The 22250-nt window shown below is 37.6% G+C and overlaps 1 protein-coding gene across 12 annotated transcripts in view; it reads left to right on the top strand.

The window, feature by feature from the left end:
- Dlg1 (MAGUK family member discs large 1) overlaps positions 1-22250 on the top strand; it is a 250297-nt gene that overhangs the window by 164665 nt on the left and 63382 nt on the right. For all 12 annotated transcript variants that reach the window (XM_083037711.1, XM_083037713.1, XM_083037710.1 and 9 more), the window contains 2 exons: positions 16422-16697; positions 19613-19825. In XM_083037711.1, the coding sequence (XP_082893837.1) occupies positions 16422-16697; positions 19613-19825 (489 nt within the window). The remainder of the gene's footprint in view (positions 1-16421; positions 16698-19612; positions 19826-22250) is intronic.

Raw genomic sequence — 22250 nt, 5'->3', positions numbered from 1 at the left:
ACATTTAAAATTTTAAGCTTTCTCTCTTTCTTTTTCTATCTACGATAATTTTTATTATCACGAAGCATCCTTTATTATATTTTATAATTAAATCATATTATATATTCTACCGTATTTGTCGGAATAATCGATACGGAGGAGGTATTTCCTCCTGACACAATTCATTAGTGATTAGGGATCATCGGCCAGTAGCGCACGTTGATTACCACGTGGTGCAACTCCTCCTGGCACTTGCAGCGCTTCCGGTCCTATAGCGTTGTATTATAGGCTGCCGGTATTATAACGGGACACGTCATATAAATCACGTCGAATGACGTGCATGCTTCGCTCTCTCTGGTGCGTCCCCTGACGTCGACGCAAATTGCCGACATTAGTCGTTAGTGACGTATCATGACTGGTCCTTCCGTTCCGAGGAGATCACCACCGGTGTTGCCCTTCGCTTCGTGTCAGTTTCACACGTCTAATAACTTAGTTCTATGTTAATTCTTTATTAGTTCGCTTTTCAATCGTTAGGTTATCTCTGTTTATTAATACTTAAGCATCTAAAAATTGATTTTAAATTGAAAAAACACGTATTTTAAAACTATCTTTCCAGATTCATATTTAAAAAAAATAAACTATATACTTATGAACTTTACATAAACTTCTCGTAGTTTTTATACGTAATCAACACACAATCTGCATTTTTTAAATATGAATTTAAAACAAAAAATCTCTTTAATCCAGAAATCTAACAATTATATTGTAATTTTAATATGCCATTTTTCTAAATATTGTCGTTTTAGTTTTTTTTAGTTTTTTATTCTTTTGGATAAAGAAATTTTTTTTGCTTACTCTCTTTATATTCGATTTCGCATTTAAAAAAAGACATGATTAAATTAATGGAATACAAACGCAACGTGTTCCTTTAGCTCTTAATAATTTTTCCGATACGCCAGGGTATATTACGTGCTGGCAATCATTAATCTTTATTTCTTCTCTGTTGCGGTTCGCACAAGGCGTGGAATTTATATTAATGGTGGCACGCATAGATATTAGGAATAATTACATTTTTCCGTTGGAATGCCATTCCGTACACGAGGGACTCGTATTTATATAAATGTGTATATAGCGTTTATTGTATGCGCGGGAAATACTGAAATAAATTGCAGAGCGCGTGGTTCTATTAATGCGAAAAGTATCATTAGGTTTGTACGTGGTAATAACTACCTCTCTCGTTATTTTATATTATGGCATATTCTTTTTTTCTAGATTAAATTTTTATTATCCTAATTTTTTCATTATCATTATTAAAACCCCCGATCGCAAACGCTTCAATATACAAAGATGTAACGGATAGTATAGAAAAGAGACAAGAAGAGACACCGCATAAAAATTAGCATTGAACATTTTACGTCCTTGTACGGAGAGGAAACATTTTTTGTTCGGATTTTCCCTCGATCGTGTCAGTAAATATCAAAATAACTGATTAAGCGAAAACGTATGTCCCTAGTGCGTTCGATCGGAAATGTTTGCCCCGGAATTAGGACACCCGCAGCTGTGTCCCTGTGGGCTGGCACATGCAGATACGTGTGTTCTCCACAGGTGCACAAACTTTAACTCGCAAATTCTATAATCGCTCGAGCGGCCCCCGTTACATCCAAGCAAACTGCAAACGCAGATTTGCACCGGGAACGCGATCGATTCGATCGAACGTCGACGAAAAATCACCATGTTTCTGTGTTCTAATCGCAAATGATAAATGTGAGCGCACAGATGATATTCCTTAATAAAGAATTTTGCAGTTAAAAATGTATTAGGACAGAATATTCGTAGTAATATTTGTGAGTAATTAATTTCTAAATTAAAATATAATTGTTAAAAGTTTATTATAAAGAATGACAATATATTCAATATTTAGGACGTAGCGTAAAATGAATCTTATTACAGATATATTACACGAGAGCCTCAAGACGTCGCGTCGTAAATATTAATCAGCCTCAAAGAATATCTTCACCGCGCGAAAATAATTAATGCTTCGGCGAATGTGGATAATCCACTTTTATAAAACGTTCGTTTCTCCCGCCCTTTCCGCGATCAATATAGCGCCTCTGAGTTTATGAATTGATGAAGCAGGAAACGCGTTCGGATGTTGGTTCCTACCAGAGACGGTTTGCCCGCATCTGAAAATTGGAGAATATTATCATAATATATTCCAGCTCATCTGCATTGGAATTACTGAGCAGATAAAGACCAGGAGAGGTTCTCCTACAAGCGGGACCGACTTTCCCTTGGGAAAATAAACATACGATAAACTAATTATCTAGATATGGTTCTGTCCGAAATATGTATATATAATAATACACATCACTAATTTATACAAGTTACGTCGATTATAATTTAAGAATGATATATTAGGAATTTTACAGAATTTAATTTAAACTGTCGTTTTTATAATGACGATACAACAACATAACGAGTCATTATTTCAATAGCGTGTTTGCGGTGGCAGAACAAAATTAATTATTCATGATTCACGCCCTTTACGAGAACTCTGTATTTAGCGGTAAGTTAAGATTAGGGAAGCGAAAACGCGACGGAGAGATCACCGGGTGCCGCGATAAAATTTAAAACCTCAGAAGTGTATTTAGGTCGACTTCGTTGTCCCTGACAGCTCTGGTTTGTCCTGACTTTTTAAAACTACCGGACAATTTCCGTAAGTTTATCTTTGCGAAACTTGCTCGGCGCGCGCGTAAAGCCCCACCGAGTAATTTGAACGAAAAGTAAACTCTCGGGGCTCTTTATTTTGCTTGGCTTCGCGATCTAACGTAAGAAACTGCTGTATCTCGACGAATCGACGTGAAATCGAGACAAACTCTAAATGTTATTTCTACTATTATTATTTCAGTTTGAATACTATTAAAATTGTACGCAAATACACGTGTTTTAACGCAATCTTATTATTTTATCAATGATGTCATAATTTTATACGTGTTCATGATCTATTTATAACTTTCTAATCCATTAAAATAGGGGTATAATTCCAGTTTTTTATTCAAACCACAAATTTGAACCAACATTTCTCCAAATCAAGGTTTTTTTTTCTTATAATAAATCTCGATTATATGTAAAATAATACGCGGCGGTACAATAATATTTATTCAGGCATATTACAATAATAAATCCAACACTTGAATAAGGCAAATTAAATAAGGCAAATTATTTAGATTCGACTTATCTCAAACACTTATGTCTCGTAAATTTTGGATATACATATAATCAATCTTTATTACGGGGTGAATCTGTTTACCACACATACACGTACACACACAACCAAACAGCCGACGCAGGGCATCTTAACGCAAATCCATTCACCGTAATGACGCTGCCGATGTCTCGCTGACACAAAGCGGCATCGCGGTGGTAGAAGAGGGGTAGAAATAGGAAGGGAGGCATCGTCGTGCATTTGCATGGATTTCGGGATGGCAGGCGCAGAATAAAGTCGTAAACTTTCCGGAAACCAGTAAATGGTACGTGCCGTAGTAGAATGGAATTCGCCGGCGTTTGTGAATCGGAAGATGCATCCCGATCGATCGCTTCGATGGATCTTACATTCGATTTACGTAAACCGTGAAACACGATACTGTAACTCTCTCTCTGTGCGCGCCAGAATTACTAGTCAAAACTAAACTGGAGAGTTATGGAGAGAGGACCTCTCGGAATTGCTTAGTTTGTCTCTTGCTCATCAGAAACTATTATTCCTGCTTGATCCGCGAGTCTCGACGGTTATAGCGACATTTCAACCCCACGAGGTATGAAAATAATAATTCCAACGATGGAATAAACGCTTTGTTACTTATTCTTGAACAAATGGAGATTGGTATTTTGGGTTCTCGATTTACGTTTGTTTCCAATTTAATATCTCACTACATCGATACAGTACAATTACTCTGAAATTGTTTTAATCTTTTTCAAGCGTTTTAATTTTACAATATTTTTAAAAGGCTTAAAAATATTAAAAGGTTTTATATTTTTAAACGGTTTCATTTTTTTAAATTTAATTACTCTGAACATGTGTTGTGAATATTGTTTTTTAATATTTTTTATGCGATCAATATTATATAGATTATGTGTGTGAATTTTGTTATGGACTCAAAGATCAAATGTCACTGAGCAAAAAGATGAAAACGGAATTAGTATATAATTCATTGATATAATTGATTTAACAGTTTGTTCTTCTTTTTCCGATCTCATATAGATTGAAAGATAGAGAGTAAGAGAAAGAGAGAGAGAGAAATGATATAATTAAACTTTATACGATAATCAAATTTGGACGCGTCAGCCTTTACAGGAACATCTTTGTTAGACTATCTAGAGGTAACGATGCTCTAAAGTGTCTTAATCCTCGCGGAAATTCTTGAAAGCATGAGGGTAGCGTGCGCGAAGAGAAGGGATTCATACTCTCCGCATCTCGATAAATTCTCGTAACGGGAGTTTATTGCGCCACGAGGACGTTCTTGGGCATTCCGCAGATTAACTCGTCAAAGTGTTCCCCAAGAAATTGTCCGCTCCGTTACCCTATACCACGAGATCTTCGAGCTTGTATGCAACTATGCGACGCGGTTTGAAGTTTGGCGTTACTAAACTTGGAGTTGCAATGTTCGCGCGACGGTTCTCTTTCTTTGCGACGGTAATTAGAAATTATCAGGGAGGAAATAATTGGAAATTCGCGTAGAGCTTCGGTTATCATCATGAAAACTGCAGTTCAATCTGGCGCGTTTCTGCGCCGATAAAAGATCCTTTATTCTTAGAGAGCAGAATCTACATCAGCATAAAGAATGTCAGCTAATCCGAATTTGTGTGACACGCACAAATTTTTGTCACTTGAACTACTGAGAACGTTTGCGACGCTTATCGCGAACCTAAGAAGCAAAAATTGAATCCCCAAATGCGAAGTAATAATAAAAGGAATATGGTGGATTTGTATAATTCGTTCGATCGAATCGTAAGTTATACAAATCGAGAGAGCTAAAATCATAACGAGAGAAATCTGCATAGTATTATCGTCTGCATACTACTATCGTCGATGTTATATATACGCGCGAGAAACAATGGGTTCGATTATTCGTCGGACAAATCGTGCGATAAGAAAGAATAGAGACGTTCGTATTTTGCACTTCGAAACGAATCGGGCAATCTCGTGTAGAGACAGAAAACGATCGCGCGATTCTGAGATCATACGTGCTAAACTCCACTTTACATGGCAAATTCGAGCAACATGTCGTTCCATATGAGATATTCGTGGCTTCGCTGTAACTCGGCACTATTATCGCGCTGGAATCACTCGATTTCCCCGCGTAATCCGATAAAGACGTCCTGTTCGGAAGAATAGATTTTTACGAGAGAAAGCAACATTTGACAATCCCTTTCGCGTCGTGGAAAAACACTAGGTATTGCTGGAAGCCAGAAAAGAATGGGAAAAGAAAAGCAGCCGGACGTGACTAGGATAAGGGTGGCTTCTTCGCTTCCGATTCGCTTGCAAACTCGGAGCCTTTAGCTTGCTGATACGAAATACAGGATTGGAATAAATTTACGGCTTTTCGTGCTTTGTATTAAGCACTTCCGATCTCTCTCTCTCTCTCTCTCTCTCTCTCTCTCTTTCTTCTTTTTCGTTTGTGAAAGAAAAATTTATTCGTTGTCAGTGTCGTCTTATGCTTTGATCGAATTTACATATATTATTAATATTGAAAAAATTACACTATTACGTTGCAAGTAAGACTGAATAGAGAATTTATATATAGAAAAATGATTACGTTGTGATATTTCTTTTGAAGCATTAATCACCTCTTCAGGAACTGTATAAATATGCATAATAATTTATTATGCAATTATGCGATATCATTTTTATACTATAAGACTTTAAGATGAAAAAGTTTTGATTCAGAATTATATTCAAAACAGTAATCAGACATGCAAATATTCAGAGCTAATTTGCGCGAGTTACTTGAAGCACGTTTGTGTTGACATCTTACATTTGCAATTTTGCTTTACAACAATGCCATTTGTCACTTTTATTTAACGCGTAGTGTTTTTCGTCGTGTGCGATTCCTTAAAGGGGAAAGTTCTGTCGTAGTTTTATTCTACAAAATTTTCCTGTTTTACGATACACAATGAATTAAAATTACCGCGATTGTGAACGGTTCGTCGTAAGTGTCAGTCGTGTTCCTTTATGTTCCCGCAGAAACATCTTCGAGGTTTATGCGGCGGCAATAATTTTTATTTCGTTTTGAAAGACGGTCGGAATTTCTCGTTTAGACGGTCGTAACACTTTTTACGCGCCCTTTAAAATTTATAAGTAGATGCTTGATAGGCGATATACATGTGTATATATCTATATATGTAAGAATACAAAAGAATTATTCGATTATTTCTCGCCTTTTTTTAATTTATGTACGTACGTGTCTATGAGATTATTAATACAAATATGTGTAAAAAAATCAGTTTCTAAAAATTTATGGTCTTTAGCTGAAAAAATTAATATTAATATAAATATAAAAATATAGTTCAAAATTATATAAAGTATGAGTTTAGCAATATATATTTTAATAATAAAGTCGATTTTTCGTAAAATAGTAAACTATTATTTAGAGCAATTTTCAATATTATATCTCGACAATTTTTTAATACTTAATCTAAAATTTTGTTACCTTTGATCTTAATATTATATAAATACCAAAGCTTTTGGAGCATTTTATGTAAGATTAACGCACGGAGAATGATTTGCATCGTTGGCTTTGGAGCGAATTTAATTTTACCAGGAAATTTCTCGATATGCTTTCTTGTATACAGGAACACTTGCTTCTTTTTATACGTCGTATATCTTGGCACGCGCTACGTCTTTTTAGATGATCGATATATTATTAAAAAATTTTTCAGAAATGCGGAGAGAGACATAATAATATTAAAATAATGTAAAAATTATATAACTTTAAATAACATGCCGATTCAATAAAGTACCCTGTATAGGTATCGCGGTAATGCATTATACTATTTGCAGTTCCATTTATTTTACATAAGAGACCGTCTCCGGGATATCGATAAAAAGATTACAATTTGTTTATATGTTTGTTTCTCCAGCGTTCGCCCACGGGATTTTCCCAGGCGGAAGCACCGTTAATGAATATTTATATCATTATCGCGGCCTGTTTCTTCGTGTGTAAAGAAAGCTTAACGCGTTGCCGCTCGTCCGATCTTCTCCACTTTCGCTGCATATTTTTCAGACCCGGCAGAGAGGCGCCAGGAAAAACGGCGAACGTATATATCGTTCTCTAGATTTCTCCGTCGAGAAAAACGCACAAGAGCATTGAGTCCCCCGTCGCAATCTCGTCGCAGCGGGTCGCGATTAAATCGACCGAATAAATTAGCCAGGATTACGTTGAAAATTTAGGGATACTTTGTAAGAGAGAATTAAATTAAACAATTGTGTGTGCGTTGGATGTCGAAAAAAAATTGCATTTAAAAGTATCACATAGTCCATTTACATGCCAAATAAATCAGATCGCGCTCCTTTAGAGAAGAGATACTTGCGCGAGAAAATTTTAATCGCGAATTTCTGCCGACTGTTGCTCTTTACGCGTTAAGTATGTGTTGAAACGATCAATTAACTCTCAACTGCAATGTACGTTGCAGCCGCACGAATTTTCCTATATGCCCGGGAAAACTTTGCGCACCCGCCGCTCGCAAAGATTGGATCGTTAATACGAGCTCATTAATCACACTCTAAGCGGTTTATGAAATTAATTTCGCGCGCCGTGACTTTTAATGTCAGCCGATAAATTTGTACGAGATCAATTTCGGGAGAATAAATAGATTATTTTGGCGCGCACTCTCTTCGGTCGATTACGTCGTTTATCTTGTTGTTTTTATATTTATGTAAGTCTCTTACCTCATATCTCGATGTAATGTTTATGAAGCCAATTCTCAAACAAAAATTTATACGTATTTTTAAGGAATTTTATTATCAAAAATTTATTGTCACTTCTCGATCTAACAATTTTTCTTATTAAGTCATAAATTTATTTGATATATGGACCAACGCGTGGAAAGACGCAACTTTATATTTTTCCGATGTTATATAGCTGGCAGCCGTCAAAGCGTTCACATTTCCAAGACACATGATCGTTCACGTAGAGATATCAGCATAAATGCACACGCGTTCGTAGATCCCGCATTCATATACTGTCCGTGTTTTATGCGCGTTTCGGGTATCGCGAGTTTACGCCCGGAGTAACATCGAATTCGAGTACGGGGGAAGGGCGGTGGATCGTCGTTAAATCCCGGAGTGTACGAGCTTCATGAATTAAACCCGCACCTGCAGAGAGTCAAAATGCCGCGGCATGTTTAAATGTGAATTCACTATCGCATCGCGATGTTGCTCTCACCGAATAGAAATAATTCGTCGATGTAGCGAACTTGATACACAGGTAATTAACTCTCGGTTTTTAATGGTACATTTAAAAAATGCTGAAGAAATGCTGGTTTACGTAATGCTTTAATATTCCGAAATATTCGATAGGAAAATATCAGGTTACATCCGTTTATCAAATTACGAATACTTATAATTTTATGCGCAAATTATTGTTCTGAAAAATGTAATCTGATTTAACAACAGTTTCTTCTTCTATTGCAACAATTTCAACTTTTGAAAATATTCCATATTTTCGTGCGGTCGACATTACTTATTCGTCTGCTATCTATTTTCTTTAATCACAGGATGAAAAACTGAAACTGTGTGTGAGGCAGCTGATAAAGTGGCAGCTGAATATTGACTCACTTTGATTAAAATAAATTTAAACACGAAATTTTCCCGGACAGAACGTAAATCAAGATTAGATCGTAACGAAACTAATTTATTCATAGATAAATTAAGAAACACGACTGTGTGAGGACAGTTTTTAAATTAAACTTAAAAGACGGAGAAAGAATATTGAAGCAGGTTTTTTGATAACTCAAAATAAGAGAAAAGAAGGAGAGGCATCGAGAATATTAATTCAAATATTGTGTTTTGGTTTGCATTTAAATAGGAACCTCAATAGAGCCAACGAACTCATTGTGTAGGCTAATTTTTCAATTAATTCTTCCATTTGCTTATTAAGGAAAAATTGAATTACGACGTTTGAAATACGTCTAATTGTTATTATTATTTTTGCGGAAACCCTGTAACATCTATCATAACATTTATCTACAGTATTTATATTTATATTTATAATATTTACCATACATATATTATTTATTTAGATCGTATATTATATAGTTGTCGGAATGAAAATATTTATTGCGGAGAATGTGAAGGCATAACTTTACTTGCTATTGAACTTCAAGCTCGAGTTTAAGGGAAACATTGAAAAATTGAACGTACTAGAATATGCGAAGTCACGATCGCAAGGAGTTCGTCGGACATGCAAATTTCCATGCGATTACTGTGCGCGAGGAAAGCCACGAACGAGTATGCGAAAAGCAAACTAAGCGACCGCGATTAAACGAAATTAAAATCCGTCGGCGGTGAAAGCACACGCTAGATTGAGGAGTTTAACTGTCGTTTTTTTTTTTTTTTTTTTTGCCGCGACCGTTTCCAGAAAACGTGATCTCGCGAATCTGTTAATCCGCGGCAACGTGTTTCATAAAGTCGAGTGTACATTTGTATTGCGCCACTCCACGGATCGCAAAATCGCCGCACTTTGTTCCCTCGAGTGACAGAGTTTCGTGTGAATTTCTATCACTTGGCTCTTCTCGCACAATTGTTTACCTTCATAAGTATTTTTTGCAGATAATTTTTCATCATACTTTTATATTCATTGTTTAACATCGTGTCGAAAGTCGCTGATGGTTCTATAATACGTCATTCAGAAATGTTTAATTCGCATAGCTTTTTACACGGTGAACATAAAACGTAATATAATCCACGTACATATAACTAGAGAGAATAAGTGAAGTAATTGTTATTAAATTTGTTATTAAATTTAAAAAAAATCGTAAGCTTTGAGTAGCGTTAATTACATGTCGAGTGACCTGGCTTTTTTCCGCGCATTTTCAACTTACGACTTTTCCCGGCAGCCAGCCCAGTTTCGCGAAAAGCCCGTATAATTTTTTTGCGAAATTAAACCGGAGATTGCGCGAAAGAGTGAGACCCGTCGTGCATCCGGATGCCTCGGCTCCAAAAATTCCACCACCGTATAACCGTAGAGCGTGAACGTAGAGAACGACACTTCTCCGAACGACACTTCTCGGTCTGACTCGGTCCGTAATTGGACGAAATAATCGCCGGCCTGGACAGACATCGCGACGCTCTGTACGTACATATATATACTCACACACGAGACAATCGAGGCGTCGCTTTTTCTTGCCGACAGAGTGGCAATTAGTCGCCATGGTTTCGCGCCAGTCGCGGCGACATAAGTTTTCGAACGAGTCGCGCGAGAAACAGGCTACATATATGTATAAACCTCAGCGTCGATCTGATGCCAGGCTGGTTGGAGGAGCTCCAATTTTCCTAATGTACGCTACGGCGAGCGTATAGTTTCGAGTTGCCGCATTCGTAGCTCTCACCTTGGGCCGCGGCGTCGTTTAATTCGTGGCAGAGAGCTCGTCGAACTTTCATTCGGCGACAACCTTTAAGTAGTCACTCGCGAGAATTTAACCGGCTGGCCGACGCTGTTGCGAGTTGGTCCACTTACGTAGATTGGCTGTTTCGCTGTCGCCAGATTTGGATTATTCGCGAATATATCTTGAATATATATTATACACGCTGATGGATTACTCGAGATACAGCGAAAGTTCGCGCGATCGCTTTAGCGTTAAATATCTTATGGCTTAAATAAAATGAAATAATCGCGAAACATGATGGAACGTACCGTAATATATTACACGTAAAATGTTAATATATTTTCAGCACGATGTAGAGTTTTTTGAGAGCTATGACAAATTGCATAGTTTGTACAATCGATCCGTGCGACATAATTTCTCGCTTTTGACGTTACCTTTTCTTGAAAAACTCCGCATCCGCGTTTTCGCAATTCAAGAGCCGGGTGAAAGGGCGTTGCTTTTTGTCGCGATTTTCCGGACAAAACGACGACGCACCACACCGACTCTCGCAAGGCTCGGATTACCTCCGGCGGTAATTCCTCTTAACATGCCCTGGTTCTCGCCTTTTAGCCACGCACATTACTTACGTTACCTTGGCGTATAGCTATTGTACGCAGGTATAGTACTCGCCGCAGACGTTTCTACCAGAAAAAAGGAGGAAGTATTAAATTCAAAGGATTGCACAAGTCTCTTCCTGTGTTACACTCGCGCTGCTTTCGTTACAACTGATTTATTAATGAAAAATCTTGTACAATAACTTATATAAATTTATGTTATAATTTACATAAATATAATAAACGTAACATTAATTAAAAATAACAAATTTTACATAAAATTTGCAATTAAAATCGCGTTAAGCTTATTAAAACTGATAAGTAAAACTAAAATCAACACGATAGCGAAATAACTGAAAGAAATATAGTATTTTAAAATACACCGCACTAGTTTGAAAATTCTTTCTATAAATCAAAGTTATTATCGAGAAATCTTTGCCTTTCTTTGCCTCTCTTCTTCCTCCACCCTCCTCTCTCTCTCTCTAATTCTATTCTGTCTTTCATAATTAAAATTTTTCTATTTTTTTTCTATTTTTTTCCTCTCTCACTCTCTACGAAGCGTAAATTCCTGACGCAGTAATGGACCTTCGTACGTCAGCTATCTCGTAATCCAACAAACCCTCTCTTTCACCTTCTATAACAGTTCTGCTTGCATCTCGGAAAATCTGTCATCTACTTGAATGACGGGAAGAGGCGAGAAAGGAAAGTTGTTGATTCAACCGACGACAGTAATTTCATTCGCTGTTAAATCCGCGGTTGCACATTGAATTATCGGTTTGACCGCCGACATTCCGCGTATAACTTTCCGGAAATTAAAACTCACAATATCATTCCGATCTTGTCGCGCTTGATTTTATCGCAGCATTCTCTAAGCTAGATGTATTTCTCTAACAATAAGATAGATGCTTGCTTTTATCAAGTCTCACTCTCTCGTGATGAAATAAAATTATGAAGATAGAATTTTCGATCTTGACGAATAAATGTTTTAAATCCTCAAACTTTGTTTAAAGACGTAGAGGAAGCTTTGGTTTCCTCTACTTGAAAAACTCTCGTTGAACAAGATAGACAATGGACGGCGCAGACGATTATCTTCAAGGTCGGTGTAGCCTAAAATTCGCTCTATTTGCCACGAAACGCGTCTATCTTTAACCGGCACGCGCGTATCGACAAAGACCGACGAATATAGCCGATTCTGACACGGCGGAACGTTAATTCGAAACACGGACGATGTCTCCTCCGATGTAATACCGAGCCAAGTTTCCGAGACCCACGTGTGTACGTGGCCCTTCGCGCGATCGCGTCATCGGCGAGGGTTAAAAATAACATTTCACGTATAAAAGTGACAGAAAATGCGCGGGCACGTTCGTGCGGCGAGATTTATTTTCGCGACCAGAATTTCGTAAGTAAATTTTCGCGATTTTTCTTCGAGATTTCGCGCGATGTGGCCCATTTTAATTACGGAGACGCGCAATGAACGTAAAATTAGTGCGAGCGATCAATATACGACGACGCGCGCGATGAACGATCCATCGATCAAATTCTGCTACATTTTGCTCCCGATTGGCCGGATTAATTTTGGCAGCCACGCCACACCGTGCCATGCTATGCCGCGCCGTGCTATGTCATGCCGCGCCGCACCACGCGATCAGGACGCGTGCCGCGGTTTATTTTTACAGCGTGTCGGAAATAGCTGACGGTAAACGCACGCGCCCCGCCCGATATTATAATAGCGATGACTGGCGGCGACAGTACGCAAGCGGAGCAAGTAACGCTCCGGAGAACCGAGAGTCGGATAACGTTACTTCTTCTTGGCCGTCGTGCGTCGCTGCGCGACGGTAGTCGCGGTGGTTTCGCCTTTTCTCTTGCGGCCGTATCATTCCCACAGTCCGCGAAAAACTCGAATGCTCGCTCGGTGACGCGACAACTCTCTGAGAATCGCGAAAATTGTTGCAAGTGCGTTCGTGTCGTTCCGGTGTCTCTGTTTTTGTGGAACAATGATTTAACAATGATTAAATCGGGGTTTTTCATCGCGAACGTAATTATCATCTTTTCAATTCCGGAATCGATTGTCAAGTCGTAAAAAAATACGAATGTTTCCATCACGTAGCAGATATCCGAGGGGGGGAATAGCGCTAAACAAAAAATTCGAGTTTATTCACGATAAAAAGGTCTTTGTCGTTGATTGTCGTCATTCGATAATATACGCACGTCGAATAAAACGCGACGTGGATTTATGCAATTCCGTATTCTCCGCGGTGAGAGAGGCAAAAATCGTGTCATAATGAATAAGCGCGACGACGGTCGGCGACGCATTACATAAAACGTATAAATCTGTTCGTCGCCTGCAATAAATCCTACCTGTCAAACCTTAGCGAAGCAACACCTGCTTGCTATGTATTGAAATTGTTCGAGTCGAAGCGCCACTCATCGCCGCGCGTATAACCGGATCTGACGGAGCGGAAGTACGCAAATACATTGATGTTATTAATTTTCACGCGAGTGCTAGGATGGCGTCGAGAATATCCACTTGATGGTTGATCGGATGATGATTGTCACCATGGTCAATCGGATTCAGAAAATGGTAATTAGCGGTTCCAGATTACGATGCACTTGGTCGAACATTCGATGCATTTGGCGAACAAATTTTAGTTTACAAAAAAGTATATAATTTTTTTATACCGAGAAGAAATCCCAGCCAATAATATATTTCGAAGCGCATTTCTTCCAAATCGTGGTTCGACGGATGCAGGTCGATCTGTGCCGCCGCAAATAGGAGCGCAGACCAATTTATCGCCGCCAGTAACCAGCCGTCAAACAAATCGGATAAACTGACGCTGCGGTAGAGCGCGTGCGGAATCGCGCGGGCCTCCCCTTCGTCGCACAATTAATTAGCGCGGCTGCATAATCGCGTCGTTAATCGCCGGCTAATTCTCGCGCGGACATAATTGCCGCGGCGCGACGTTGACGGGCCGCGCTCTCGCACATCCACGATCGGCCTCGGTGACGTTGTTGCAGATCCATCCAGGTATATAGGAGGGTGGGGAAGGAAGAATAGGGGAGCTTTACAGAATAGCATAATTCCGGGGTGATTAATTTCCGTAATATGCATCGAGCTATCGCATTGCGTGCGTCAAATCTGCACGCATCGGCCGGTGCAGGCGCATCGGAATGCATCTCTGGATGCATTCCGATATGCGCGTGCGTGAGAGAGCGATATAGAGAATTCCGCCGCATCGCGGATCCTTTCGCCTTCCGTATCGGACCTGTTTGCGCTAACAACTGACACGATCGGAATGGCACGTACGCGGCTAGACGCATAATTGCGATGATGATCGGTTTCGTGCGTTCTCTGCGAGGCCTTTAACCCCCTGCACGGTAGCACATTCGGCGAGATGTACAAAGAATCCAACGTGCATACGCTGTCGAGTATTACCCTTTGATGTCGATGGTTTTAGGAAGAATCGATTGCTGCATCTCTCGTTTCTCAGGATTGTTTCACGATTTTCATGATAAAAAAAATCTCCCTTTCACGACGAGCATATAAATCCTATGTATGTTTATTGTTGATATCAAGAAATTAATTAATTTGTTCGATTTTTTAATTATACGCAATTTGTACGCCGGATATACACAAGAAATAAATAAGATACTTCAAATATATCAATTAGAGATAGATGTTGATATCAATAATATATCAACAATGACAATATCTTCTAACGTTCTAGGTATAAATTTGAATCTATTGTAATCTATATAATCCAAAGACATTTCATTGAATGGTACCGCTCGATTGTATCGAATGTAAACGTATCGCAACACACTGACGCATTTAGAGATGTGCAATAGATTGTAGTGCGAGAACGTGTTCGCCTAGCATATTATCCTATGGCTTACTTGGCTTCCGATCCGATTAAAATGGTTTTGCACGTTCTGGTGGATTGCGGATAATTATATTGCGCGATCGCGCACGTGAAGGGCCTTTACTGTTTGCTCTCCTGCAGGAAATCCGTGTTACTTCATTAGGTGTATAATCCTCCGGGAATCGTGTTAATCGTATACAAGTTTTCCACCGCTTTCCTCGACTGATTTAATTAAATTCGTCTTTTGTGCTCGCGTCTGTATATAATATTTCGCGTTAAGCTTTTATTTATTTTACACAATTATTAAAATTTTTTGCAATACACTCTCGTGTATATAAAGAATGAATATATATGGAGAATTTTTCCGAATGCTTTTTTTTCTTCTTTTTCTTTTTTTTTATTTTGTTCTTTAATTGACTTTGGCTTACTTTGATGTACTTTGACGCGCAATTTAAAAGCAAGAAAGTTGTCGATACTGATTCGCGCGACCGATTTTTTTTTATCCCATCGTTACGGAATATTAATATAATGTTTCGCGTCGACGTTGCCTAAAGTTAATTAGACGATGAGGTCTTTTAGAACGCTCGACCAGTAACGAGTTTCGTAGCCAGCCAAACGCCATGCTTCTCAGAATTTTGCACGTGCATCAATTTATAATCATCGACTTGTAACGAGATAAAATTTACGCGAAATTAATCAATGAATAATTAAAAGATATCAATCTCGCGAGATGTTTCGCTTGAATTCGTTTCGTCAGTTAAACAGACTATTGAAAAATTATTCCAATTTTCTTCGAAGAGAGTATATACTGCAAACGTACTCTTTATCACTTTAGCACGTACTCTTTAGCACTCGCATACAATGCGCAATCCAAACAATGTACATTGCTTGGTTCGAATATAAATGGAATAGTGTTTTGATCTATAACGCGCGTCAACTGATGTTGAGGGCTTAAACGATCTGCTTTGTCTCCGCGTAACCGACCGCCATCGATCGAGACGGTGCACAACCTAATCTACTCTCTCATGTGAGGCTCAAAATCAATTAACCGCTTAACCTCTCCCTGGCGTAGGGCTTAAGTTCCCCATGCAATTAGGATTGTGGATGCCCTCCACCTCTCTGCTTGACGTAGACTCTGCCGTGGAGTCTAGACCCTCGTCAGAGAAGAAAATACTTCTTTCTTTCTGAGATTAAGATTTAATAAGACACTCTCTTTGATTACTGTGGCAATCACTCCGATGACACTCGATAATTCTTTGCTACAATTTTAACTTCGTTAGAAAATAAAATTTTTTTTACACATAATATGACTTCATAAAACTTATACTCTTCCTAAAGACACGAAGGACATAAAAATAATGTTATGCGCGCGCGTTTGTGCTTTCAGGTGAATGGCGATGACGACTGGGAGTACGAGGAGATCGTTTTGGAGCGGGGAGGAGCGGGCCTAGGTTTCAGTATCGCCGGCGGCACCGACAATCCGCATTACGGCAACGACACTGCTATTTACATCACTAAGCTCATACCGGGCGGTGCCGCATCCGCGGATGGCCGCCTACGTGTCAACGACACGATACTGCAGGTGAACGACGTGTCCGTCGTCGACGTACCGCATGCGGCCGCCGTAGATGCGCTCAAACGGGCCGGCAACACCGTCAAGCTGGTAAGCTTCACCCTCTAATTACATTACGCATAATATGCATGTACTTGTTCTCATTGAGATACTCTTGTATTATCGTTTGTTTTATTGGCGACCGCACTTGTAAGCGCTCGACCGATGATATCGACAGCTGAAAGCTTTTAATTAATATAGTAGAGGTATTTAAAAAAAAAGAAGACATAGGTATACAATTTTGTTTTTTGGACTTAACTTTTTTAGTTGGAAGTTCCAAATCAAAATATAATGTAACTTTAGATATTCACTAGAGACACTGCCCCTTCTCAGACAGTTTTAAAAAATTAGTTTCTAAAACCGGTATATGATCGCTGAAACAGATTAGAAATTTACAAATATATAGAATAATGTAATGTTACCAAAAAAAAACTCCGATTCCTAATATACATATAAGTAATTATTTATATTTATATTTAATTTATTTTTCCTCAAAGAAAATTATAGTAAAAAACTTTCAAACTTCAAAGAACTCTTGATGTAGCATATAAATTAGCAACTGATGCATAAAATATGAACTTTTGATGAATTAATTAATTACGTAGATCTTATTAACTCTAATAAAGTGCATCACTTAATTGTCGAGAAATAGAGTTATCGATATCTCAGAGACCCACATTTTGTACATTTTGATATTTTTCCTTTATATATTCCTATCGATGTTATATATTCCTATCGACATGTGTGTACAATGAAAAATATATATAAATTTCATATTTTTTCTAAAAAAATATCAATTGTTGAAAATCGATGATTTAAGGTATCCGAATATATTTATGATTTACATTATGTATTTATAAAAAGAAGAGCACGCAGTGTCTCGATATTTTTCTATAGTTTTCTATAGTTAACGATGTATTATCTATTTACAAGATATAATACGCCAGTTACAACATTGAAAGAAAAAATGCAATTCCCTAAAGATTGACATTAACTGACGCATTACACCATATGCGAACGCATGCAAATGTCAAATCCGAATTGAATTGAATTGAACAGGCGTTAGAACGACGGCACATTATTACACACTACGATCGTATGCCATATCATGCGCATCTCAAGTACGCAGATTTAATTGACGACGAATGTGTCGGGAATAATTGAATTGCAAATGTTGTAATGCATGTGCTTTCTGCTGTTAAATTCGCGCTGCGTATGCATATTCAATTTCTGAGCTATCTGCCGATAATTAATAACCGAGTGCTTAATTAACCGTGTACATTAGGGAAAGTTATCAGTATATTATTGCTGTTTATTTAGCGAAGATGCGCGTTGCATCCTCCGTCAAATATAAAAAAATATTGTCGATACTTCGTGTATAAATTCGCCGTCGGATTTGTCTCTGTTTCATACTTGATGTCATTTTAATCATTTTGCATGCCGTTATTGCGCGTGCTTTTTCGCAATTTCGTTTACCGCGAACTTTCTTCATCGTTCCGCTTTCTCGTCAAAGTGCCTGCGATTTTTTTTTTTTCACCGATGTCATCAATTTCACGGCGATATTTCGAGTCGCAGAAAGTTTCGCGAGATTGACGGCCTTTCCCGGATTTCATATTTGTCATAAAGACGCATCGAATATCTTCGGCTTATACGCCTGAGAAAAGTCCCGAAGCGACGATCACTCACCCGAGGCCTTTCGAGATTCCTGTAGCCCGGCAAAGTCGCCGAGGGATGGGGAAAAGTTTCGATGGGATCGTTCGTTACGCGCCTCTCAGATATACGTTAATGTCACCCTTCGATAAAAAAGAAAATTCCCCAGGTGGATTGTACTCCTGTAGCTTTTGAGGGGAAAAAAAGAGTTTATGACAGTTTGACATAAAAATCGAAAATTGTGTATATCTTGTTTTATGAAAATTTTAATCAAAAATTTTTCTAAAATCTATAAGATGGAATTTTCGAAAAATTCAAGTAAAATAATATTCTAATAAAATATTTCGGAAATAATTTATACGAGTCAACATCTCCGCGTGCTATTAACCCTTCCAATCTGGAAATAACTATGAGAGAAAGGCATAAAGACATTTACGGCTGGGGGGGACATCCTAAATATTATTATTATTCTGATATATAAAGTTCGGTTTCGCAACTACTCCTCGTTCCACGTAAACGCATCTTTAATACACGAATACGACCGTCTAAAATAAACTCAATTTTATACAATCTAGATTTATGAGTGATTCGCAATCAAATTTAATTTATGGTTGTGTAAATTATTGCATCCAAACATGAGTTTTTAAATATTTATGATGGATGTATATGCGAGATCGTTATTTTACAATGCAGAGACTGCGGAGTACATAAAATAATGAACGCTTGATTTATTGTGCACATTGAATGTATCTGTGAAATTAAATTATTTCTACTCATATTTAATCGTTTTATGTATTATAAAATCAGTGATTTTTCACAAATAATAAAGAGAAAAATATTTTTCACGTATTTTAATGCTAATAAATATTTTAATCGTTTGCATTATGGTAAAATGTGGGTATATCAATCGACAATCTCGAAACATTTAGCAGTACTTTTGCCGTGCAAAGTTTAATTAACGTACCAAACTATCTTAAAAGGCGATATAAACGGGCCTTTAAGGAGAATTGCGTCGAACGGGAACAAATCCACTTTATAAATCTCACCGGGTAAACGAGAGTAGTTCGAATGGGTATATATCTCCTGCGATCAGCTATCGAACGGGCATTTAATTACGTGGATTCATTGTTACACCGGGAATGAAAAAGCGTATGAAGCTTCTTTTTTAAACGCTTCTCAAACACAAAACGAGTATTAGGACGTTTAAATTTAAGAACGTTGAACTTCCTCTCTCGAAATTGACTCGTTAATCGAGGCGAGGAGGCCTCTTTCGAGCCCGTGCTCAATTAATGTCATGTTGGTGCATCGATTTTCAGTACGTACGTCGACGGAGACACACTCAGCTAATGGAGATCGAGCTTATCAAGGGTAACAAGGGCCTCGGCTTCAGCATTGCCGGCGGTATCGGCAATCAACATATACCAGGCGATAATGGGATTTACGTTACCAAAATCATGGATGGCGGAGCCGCTCAGGTAGACGGTCGTCTCGTCGTCGGTGACAAATTGGTGGCCGTCAGGAACGCTCTGGTGAGTAAATCTATCAAATCATTTGCTCGTCGCGCGTTGCGAAATGTTTGTGTTTTGCCGAAATATCGGTATAGACAGCATATTTTTTCCGGATCAAATTATACACTGCAAAATATATACGATACGTTGAATCGCGTGGCACAAACACGCCTCGTTTCGAGATAAATAGGTTGAAAGCTCGTCTATGTTTTGGTCGTTTTTCGCAGTTGAAGAACAGAGCACGTGTGTTTGCAGAAAAATAAAGTCGCGACCATTTTTCATTTTAAAAGAGCGACTGCGAACCAGCCTTTTATGTGTATATGACTCTCTCTCTCTCTTTCTCTCTCTTTCTCTCTCGTATAAAAAGATAAATGTAGAGAGATACGTGTAAATAGATTGCTTTTCCAAATATTATACGAGTAATTGGTCGAATTCCTTTCCCATGATAACATCATTCTAGAAATGAGGCTGATTATTTTATAATGACGCAAGTGTCGTGAGTTATATACGTTATTTTTAAGATCGCTATCCAGAAAATGAAAATTAATCATACGTTGAGCGGAGTAATATTTGAGTAATGAAATATATTTTTACATTATATGAATAAAATATAGGCCGTGTGGAAAAGTTTTACATTACTGTTTAAAAAATTTTCATGCCAAAAGTTAAATCGAATCTCCACTCGCTCTAAAAAATCTCATAATTTTAAAAATTTTATAACTGGAAAAACTATAGGGGCTTTATGGCATGATCCCCTTATGCCTTATCCCAAGGGATCACCAAAAATATCGAGAAAGTATAAAGATAATTTCGATTGCTTCTCTGATAAAGACTGATGATTCTATCGTGAATCTTCTACCGACTTCGAAATACAGTTGAACTGTATTTTATTCTGTTTTAAAAACAGAAATAAAAGCAGTCTTTGAAAGTGTAGAAAATTTATATTTATGCGATTGGAAAATGCGCATATAAAAATCGCATGAAAAAAAACGTAAATTATAATACCTATGCTCGAGCGAGTCTAAAAAGTATTTTGAGTTTTATAATTACTCTCGAAAACTTGGGACTTTTACGTATGCTAAAACTAATTACCCTACGATCGATAATTACTTTGCCACGCGGAAGAATTAAACGTAAGTGGCAAGAAAGTTTCGGGACACTGTCGTAAACAGCTGATTGTGAACAAATTTCCATTACCGAAAATTGAATTGCCCTTTGATCTATTTCTGAGGTATCTCTATCTATTATAAATTTTATATTTTTATAATCTGCGTAAAGAGAAAAATTCGGGATTCGTTCTATTGGATTGCCAAAAATAACAAAAATATTTTTTAGCAACTCTCTACGAAACATGTGACACGAGTTTCTCTTCCCATCTAATTATAAAATTTTAAAATTTATAATGGAGGGATTTCTTATTTTTTTTAGAGTGGATCAGGATTCGATTAAACTTTTGATATGGAAATTTCTTCAATTTTTTTCTTGATTGAGCAATAATGTAATTTCAAATTTGCTTTTTTAATTTTTGTCGAATAAATTATTTTACCGTAAGATTTTAACTTTATTTTTATTTATATCGATATATTATTTTGTGAAAGATAAAAAATATTCTTATAAGTTATGCGTAAATAAAGAACGGAATATCGTTGGAAGATGGAGGAATCGCTCAGATTTCGATTAGTTAGTTAGATAATCGACAACTGCCGATGGCCACCTTTGACGTGGCATGAAAAAGCTACGACTTTCAACGCACTTCCGTCACGTAAAAGAAAAAAAAGAAAAAAAAAGAGAGAGAGAAAGCGTCTTTCGATCGTACGCGTGCATTTTGCACTTCACTCTCCAACGATAGTCATAAATCAAGCCAGCCAACTCGTTCGGCGGTAGCTTTAATCGGCGCTTTTTTGGCGTGGCTCCCAAAAGGCTGCCGTAAAGGTAGTGAAATCGCCGAAGCGAAAAATCGTAGACTAGCGAAAGCTACCACCTGCCATATAACGCCAGCTGTATAATGCTGATGGAAGAGCTATCAATTACTTTGGCGGCGCCTTGGAAAACCTAATCTACTTTTCCTATCCGCACTTTAATCGCCGGTTTTTTTTTTTTTTTGTATGAACGAGAACTTTTGATCTCACTTCATTACATTGCAATCACAAGCCTCTTTTCGTCTATAATTTTTGTTAAAAATATATTTTCCCCCTCTGTTTATAAATTTAAAGATCTCTGCAAAATTTGAAGAGAATTATATATTTTAACTTAATGAAATTAATATAAAATTTTATAGTCATTGATTATGTGAGATAAAACCATGGGAATATAATTTTAATGTAGTTGCATAATAATTATTCTAAGTTTTTGTTTTAATTTTTATTCTTTAATATTACTAACGAAAATTAAATTCTGTCATAGTTAAGGTATATACATTTATTATATATGTTTATTTCTATATACT

This window comes from Prenolepis imparis, unplaced genomic scaffold, assembly GCF_030444845.1.
Source record: "Prenolepis imparis isolate NDT839.2.m4 unplaced genomic scaffold, iyPreImpa1.0 SCAF_5, whole genome shotgun sequence".
NCBI lineage: Eukaryota > Metazoa > Arthropoda > Insecta > Hymenoptera > Formicidae > Prenolepis > Prenolepis imparis.
The sequence above is the reverse complement of the archived record's forward strand: the minus strand, read 5'-3'. Positions and strand labels throughout refer to the sequence as shown.